Source organism: Triticum urartu, chromosome 4A (assembly GCF_056163025.1).
Source record: "Triticum urartu cultivar PI428250 chromosome 4A, HENAU_Tu73, whole genome shotgun sequence".
In the NCBI taxonomy this organism is placed as follows: domain Eukaryota; kingdom Viridiplantae; phylum Streptophyta; class Magnoliopsida; order Poales; family Poaceae; genus Triticum; species Triticum urartu.
In genome coordinates this window covers 27,979,547-27,987,489 of record NC_141876.1, presented here as the reverse complement: position 1 = coordinate 27,987,489, position 7,943 = coordinate 27,979,547, and the positions used below count along the sequence as shown (strand labels likewise).

General features: G+C 45.1%; 1 protein-coding gene across 1 annotated transcript; it reads right to left on the bottom strand.

Annotated features, from left to right (window-relative positions):
- Positions 1-1,301: 1,301 nt before the first annotated feature.
- Positions 1,302-3,825, bottom strand: LOC147974588 (uncharacterized). The gene is made up of 2 exons (XM_087519512.1): positions 3,508-3,825; positions 1,302-1,808 (listed from the first exon to the last, which is right to left on the bottom strand). Exons 1-2 carry the CDS (start codon positions 3,823-3,825, stop codon positions 1,302-1,304), a joined length of 825 nt encoding a protein of 274 aa, XP_087375638.1.
- Positions 3,826-7,943: the final 4,118 nt, after the last annotated feature.

Sequence of the window (7,943 nt, the reverse complement as noted above, 5' to 3'; positions counted from 1 at the left end):
GGGGTGGTTGAACTGGACCCCGTGGTGTGGAGGGCTGGATGAACAGTAGACGGTGGAGGGGTGGTTGAACAGTAGCCGGTGGAGTAATGTGCGGTGGAGGCTGGATGAACAGGAGCCCATGGAGGCTGGAGGAGGTCGACGGTGGATGAACAGTAGCTCGTGGAGGCTGGAGGGGGGTCGACGGTGGAGAGGAACAGTATCCCGTGGAGTCCCATTTTGCGGTACGCCACACCCCTCCCGATGAACAGGATCCCCGTTTCGACCGTAGCGCTCCAACACAAGTCTGTTTCCTCTGTTTTGCGGTACGCCACACCCCTCCCGATCAACAGGACCCCCGTTTTGACCGTAGGAGGTCCATTTCCTCCGTTTTGCGGTACGCCACACCCCTCCCGATCAACAGGACCCCTGTTTCGACCGTAGGAGGTCCGTTTCCTCAGTTGTGCAGTACGCCAGGCCTCGTTTCCATCGCCTCTTCCGTCCAAGCCCTCTCGATGAACACGACCATGCATTCCGTTCTGACCCATGAACACGATGACGACGTTGTTTCTCCGTTCCGACCCAGCCATGTACACGAGCCCTCGCCGTACGTATGCGCGAGTAGGCGTTCGAGACCCCGCCCGTATGTACACATACGTGGCCGTATTTTCTTTCTTTCACCCTGGCCGCTGTACGTACGTGTACATGCTATGTGCGCGCCTCTACTACGACACGTGCGCGCCTCTACTACGACACGTGCGCGCCTCTACATCCACCAGTATATATGTATGTACACGTTCGCGACCAGAATGACAACGCTACATACGCTTCAACCAGGTGGGTCCCGACTGTCAGGCACTTCCTTGCCTGCGAAGATGTAGTTGGTGGGTCCCAGCAGTCACGGGGCGAATCGTTTTTTTTGCCCGGACGCACTTCCTTGCGTGCGAAGATGTAGCTGGTGGGTCCCAGCAGTCGGGGGGCGAATTGTTTTGGTTTTTTTTTGCCCGGACACACTTCCTTGCGTGCGAAGATGTAGCTGGTGGGTCCCAGCAGTCAGGGGGGCGAATCGTTTTTTTTGCCCGGACGCACTTCCTTGCGTGCGAAGGTGTAGCTGGTGGCAGTGGCGTACCCAGGAAAAAATGAAGGGTGTGCACACTCTAAAAAAATCCCCACCTAATCCATGTGTCAGACAAAATATGTCATAATAACATGAATAGCTTAATGCAAATCTCACAACAATTTAGTTCACAAAATATATCTCAAATGTGCTCAATTACAATACGAGTAGTCTTACATGAAAGAAGAACAAGTAGAAAATTACATCACTAGGTAACCCTACGTTTTTGCATTGCCATGAAAGCATCAACTATGTCATCTTCGCTTACTTCCATGAACACATCCCGTTCAATAAATGTCACCAAGAAATCATTCAAGTGATCATCACTCATAGTAGTCCTCAACTTATTTTTCACTAGATTCATTGCTGAAAACACTCTTTCAACACTCGCCGTTGCCACCGGTAAAATCAATATCAATTTGATGAGTAAGTAGACCAAATCATAAAGAACATGCTTCTTTGTTGCAACAAGCATAATAGAGAGCTCACCAATATTACTTGCATTTCTAAACCTATCATCTTGTCTCATATCATCAATAAAATTAGTAAGTTGAAATTCTAGCCTTATCAAATATGTGCTTGAAATGTCCATCGGATAGAATTCAGCAAGTCTCATTACCTTGAGTGCATCATAAGAAGCAAATGAATTGAGGGGATTCAAATCCGACATGCAAATAAGCAACTCGGTATTAACCTCATCAAACCGGTTGTCAAGCTCTTGAATGGTTTGATCAATGACACCAAGATATACTTCTCTTCTATAACGATCATCATTTGTTTGTACTTCATAATACCGACGTGATCTTTGATTTGGCTCATAAATATCCTCCCACCAAGGAACTTGAATGTCATGTTTGTTGCAAAATAAGGTTAGCTTTGCAAGAAAATCTTTTCCCAACCATGGGACCTCATGTGCTGCATTCTACTCTTTGCCAAACTAACAAGTGTCATTGCATTGACAATATCTTGATCTCTCTTTTGCAAAGATTAGGACAACTCATTTGTATAGCCAAGAATAACAAGCATCAAGTGAAGATTGAAAACAAAGTCAAATGATTCAAAGGCTTGAGCAACTCCACGTATTCTTGTCCACTCACTTTTTTGTGAAGGATCTTTTCCAATAGCATCAAGTACTTCAAGGATTGTGGAATACATGCTAACAATGTGCATAATGGTTTTAAAATGAGAACCCCAACGAGTGTCGCCGGGTCTAGCTAGTCCCATCTCTTGATTTAGCCCACTTCCACTTTCAATCTCACCCATTTCAAGTGCTTCCAACACCTTTTGAGCTCTAACATATCGAAGCATGTCATGGCGCTTACAAGAAACTCCAACAATATTGAGCAAGTAAGAAACATGATCAAAGAACCACAAACATGGTTCATTGTCCTTTGCCACAGCTATAAGAACCAACTGAAGTTGATGTGCAAAACAATGGATGTAATAGGCAGAGGGTGACTCTTTCATGATCAATGTTTTCAACCCTTTAATCTCCCCTTTCATGTTGCTAGCCCCATCATATCCTTGCCCACGTATTTGACTAGGAGTCAAATGATGATCTTTAAGCAAAGTTTGAATTGCATCCTTAAGTGGCAATGAAGTTGTATTGGCAACATGAACAACTCCAAGGAACCTCTCACATCCTCTTCCCGACTTGTCAACAAATCATATGCAGAGAGCAAGTTGTTCTTTATGAGATGCATCACTAGACTCATCAGCTAGGATTGCATAGTGGTCGTCACCAATATCTTCAATAATTCTTTTAGTTGTTTGCGCCGCACAACATTCAATTATTTGATTTTTTGTGTCTTTGGACTAGTCAAGATGCAATTCCCAGGAGCATTGTTCAAAACAAGTTTATTAACTTCTTCATCATTTTCCGAAAGCCATTTAAGAAGTTCAAGAAAGTTCCCCCTATTGCTAGATTCTTCACTCTCATCATGTCCACGAAATGCCAATCCTTGGTTCAAAAGAAACCTCAAGCATCTAAGTGAATAAGTCAGCCTAGCCTTGTACATACGGAAATCCTCTTTATCCACCCTCACCATAATGTTAACAATTGATGGTTGGGGTGCCACAAATAAATTGTACTTCTCTTGAGCTTTATTGTGAATGCTATTAATACCACCAACATGTTTGACCAATGCATCGGGCTTATACCAATTTTTCCAACCACCATTAACAAAGGCATCACCCCTAGGCCCCCCATTCGATTTTCCTTTGAACAAATAACACACAAAGCAAAATGCTGCCTCATATTTGACACTATATTCTAGCCATTTGTAGGTCTCAAACCAAACAAAGTTGAAGTGTCGATTTTTACCATAGATTTTCCTGACTTGAAAGTTGTGTGCATATGGTTGGACTGCTTGCTTTGCAATGTATCGTCTCCGAACTTCATCTTGATCATCGACATCATACTCTGAAATAGGAATCATCTCCCCTGGATCAGGAGGAAGCCTTTGAATATTATATGGCCTTGCACACGGATGTTGGGCTGATGCCGCCTCATCTTCACTTTCACTTTCAATCTCTGCATCGGAATGGAATGCTTCATCTTCAATATCAAGTTCAAACTCTACAGAATGGACTAGAGGTGGAGGAAGGACTGCTTCATCTTCAATATTTGACACTATATCTTCATATTCAGGTTGCTCTTCGGCTGCAACCTTCCTTCTTTTAGCAGCCTCATAATTCTGAAAAAAGGACTTAATGTCACCATTCCTCTTCATCTTCGGTTCTGCAATTACAACAAAAAGAACAACACAAATAAGCATCATCAATGGTTATGTTTGCAGTTTACTAGATGAAAACTGGACAGGTTCAACGAGTTTTAAATGGTCCTTTTGAATGTTTAAGAACATCAACAAACAGTGCAGCAAACATTACTACATACTGGACAGTGCAGTTTGTTCGTTATGTAGGCAGCGACCATTTCTGCATTTCAGTACTGGGCAAAAAGAACATGAGGCAGTACCAGTACAGTATCTCACCTGAATAAAATCAAGCCAAGGCCGAGCGGGGGATGACCGGATGAGAGGATACGAGGGGTCGAGGGCGTCGGCCGTCGGGACGGGAGGCGCGGGCGAGAAGAGCTCCTCTGGGGCGGCGGCGGCCCTCTGGTCCGGGTCGACGGGTCGGCGGCTCGCGGGTCGCGGCGCTTGCTGCTTGCTAGCTGTTCTCACCAAAGGAAAGGAGCTCCGGTGGCTGGCGCTGCTTCGACTTCGAAGGGGAGCAGCAACTACCGAGTGGGTGAGGCGGTGAGCGCCGAGCGGCAGCACGTCCTGGTTGGGCAGCGGCCGAGCACGAGGGGATTAGTCCATTAGGTCGTGCCGCTCTGCCTATCTCTCTCTCTCGCTCGCTCTCTCCGGGTCGCTCACGTGATGGCAGTTGGGCCTGGCTGGCTGGCTTAGTTAAATTGGGCTAAAATATTATATGGTATAAAAAAATTCTCACAAACTCTGGGTGTGCCACGGCACACCATGCACACACGCTAGGTCTGCCACTGGCTGGTGGGTCCCAGCAGTCAGGGGGGAAACATTTTTTTTGCGAAAATACGATGGCCCCTCTGGTGGGCCCGTGTTGTAAGGTGGAGGAAACATTATTTTCTGCGTAATAAGGAGGCACTTCCTTGTTGCGGCCGTGGACCCAGCTGTCAGCCTCTCCATGTACAGTCCATGTCCGATGGAACTCATTCCTTGACCACGTTGACCACGCCGTGCCGAGAGCACCAGGGCAGTGGACGATGGCGAGGCCTAGGAAGGGGACGACGCGGAGCCGGGGAAGACGCAGCAGTGGAAGCCTGCGTGGAGAGGAGTACGAGGGTTCGCTGGTTCGGCTGCGGTGTGAGGCTGCCGTCGCTGCAGAATAACAGGGGGTGTGGGTGAGTAGAGGGATGGCCTGGCCAGCGATGGGAGTAGTACGGGGCGGTGAGGCCTCCGCGGCATCACAGCCGGCCACGAGAGGCAGGAGCACGCGACACGACCGGCGCTGCTTTGGGCGGCTGGAGCAAGAAGACCAGAGGTTGAAGAAGCACTACGGCCGTTGGATGGACATCATACGATAACTGCAGCTAGAATCGTTTATATTGACTAAGTTGACAAAGCCCTTGGTACGCGTCAACTTAGTAGGCCCATGCTATGTCTTGAGCTTGCGTTGGTTTCCCCGAAGAGGAAGGGATGATGCAGTAGAGTAGCGTAAGTATTTCCATTAGTTTTTGAGAACCAAGGTATCAATCCAGTAGGAGGCCACGCACAAGTCCCTCGTACCTACACAACACAAAGAGCTCAACGCAACCAACGCGATTAGGGGTTGTCAATCCCTTCACGGTCACTTGAGGAAGTGAGATCCGATAGATAATATTTTTCGTATTTTTGATATAAAGATGCAAAGTGAAAAGTAAAAGGCAAAGTAAAAACAAAACAAGATTAAAGTGATGGAGATGGATATGATGAGAATAGACCCGGGGGCCATAGGTTTCACTAGTGGCTTCTCTCGAGAGCATAAGTTTTCTACGGTGGGTGAACAAATTACTGTTGAGCAATTGATAGAATTGAGCATAGTTATGAGAATATCTAGGCATGACCATGTATATAGGCATCACGTCCGTGACAAGTATATCGAAATGATTCTGCATCTACTACTATTACTCCACTCATCGACCGCTATCCAGCATGCATCTAGAGTATTAAGTTTAAAACAGAGTAACGCTTTAAGCAAGATGACATGATGTAGAGAGATATATTCATGCAATATGAAATAAACCCCATCTTGTTATCCTCGATGGCAACGATACAATACGTGTCTTGCTACCCCTTCTGTCACTGGGAAAGAACACCACAAGATCGAACCCAAAGCTAAGCACTTCTCCCATGGCAAGAACTACCAATCTAGTTGGCCAAACCAAACGGATAATTCGAAGAGACTTGCAAAGATAACCAATCATACATAAAAGAATTCAGAGAAGATTCAAATATTGTTCATAGATAGACTTGATCATAAACCCACAATTCATCGGTCTCAATAAACACACCGCAAAAGAAGAAGATTACATCGAATAGATCTCCACAAGAGAGGGGGAGAACATTGTATTGAGATCCAAAAAGAGAGAAGAAGCCATCTAGCTACTAACTATGGATCCGAAGGTCTGAGGTAAACTACTCACACTTCATCGGAGGGGCTATGATGATGTAGAAGCCCTCCGTGACGACGGCCCTCTCCGGAGGAGCTCCGGAACAGGCCCCAAGATGGGATCTCATGGATACATAAAGTTGCGGCGGTGGAATTAGGTTTTTGGCTCCTTGTTCTGATCGTTTGGGGGTACGTGGGTATATATAGGAGGAAGGAGTGCGTCGGTGGAGCACCGAGGGGCCCACGAGGCAGGGGGCGCGCCCTGTAGGAGGGGGGCGCCCCCTACCCTCGTGACCGCCTCTGGTACTTCTTGGAGTAGGGTCCAAGTCTCCTGGGTCTTATCCGAGAAGAAAATCACGTTCCAAAAAGAATTTTTTCTGTTTGGACTCCGTTTGATATTCTGTTTCTTCGAAACACTGAAATAGGCAAAAAACAACAATTCTGGGCTGGGCCTCCGGTTAATAGGTTACTCCCAAAAATAATATAAAAGTGGAAAATAAAGCCCAATATAGTCCAAAACAGTAGATAATATAGCATGGAGCAATCAAAAATTATAGATACGTTGGAGACGTATCAGGCATCCCCAAGCTTAATTCCTGCTCGTCCTCGAGTAGGTAAATGATAAAAAGAGAATTTTTGATGTGGAGTGCTACCTGGCATAATTTCAATGCAAAATTTCTTAATTGTGGTATGGATATTCAGATTAGAAAGATTCAAGACAAAAGTTCATATTGACATAAAGAATAATAACACTTCAAGCATACTAATAAAGTAATTATGTGTTCTCAAAATAACATGGCCAAAGAAAGTTATCCCTACAAAATCATATAGTCTGGCTATGCTCTATATTCACCACACAAAGTATTTAAATCATGCACAACCCCGATGACAAGCCAAGCAATTGTTTCATACTCTAACTTTTTCAATCTTCACGCAATACATGAGCGTGAGCCATGGACATAGCACTATGTGGAATAGAAGGGTGGTTGTGGAGAAGACAAAAAGAGGGGAAGATAGTCTCACATCAACTAGGCATTTCAACGGGCTATGCAGAGGCCCATCAATAGATATCAATGTGAGTGAGTAGGGATTGCCATGCAACGGATGCACTAGAGCTATAAGTATATGAAAGCTCATCAAAAGAAACTAAGTGGGTGTGCATCCAACTCGCTTGCTCACGAAGACCTAGGGCAATTTGAGGAAGCCCATCATTGGAATATACAAGCCAAGTTCTATAATGAAAAATTCCCACTAGTATATGAAAGTGACATAACGAGAGACTCTCTATCATGAAGATCATGGTGCTACTTTGAAGCACAAGTGTGGTAAAGGATAGTAACATTGTCCCTTCTCTCTTTTTCTCTCATTTTTTTATTATTTGGGCCATTTCTCTTTTTTTATGGCCTCTTTTTTTTCATCCGGAGTCTCATCCCGACTTATGGGGGAATCATAGTCTCCATCATCCTTTCCTCACTTGGGACAATGCTCTAGAAAATGATGATCATCACACTTTTATTTTTCTTACAACTCAACAATTACAACTCGATACTTAGAACAAATATGACTCTATATGAATGCCTCTGGCGGTGTACCGGGATATGCAATGACTCATGAGTGACACGTATGAAAGAATTATGAATGGTGGCTTTGCCACAAATACGATGTCAACTACATGATCATGCTAAGCAATATGACAATGATGGAGCGTGTCATAATAAAC

Bases quoted from the DNA above. Each gene is read 5' to 3' on its own strand.
- LOC147974588 (XM_087519512.1), bottom strand. From the start codon at position 3,825: ATGAAGAGGAATGGTGACATTAAGTCCTTTTTTCAGAATTATGAGGCT. The intron at 1,809-3,507 runs GTCGATGATCAA...ACCATTCAAGAG, and splicing joins TTCCTATTTCAGAGTATGAT to CTTGACAACCGGTTTGATGA.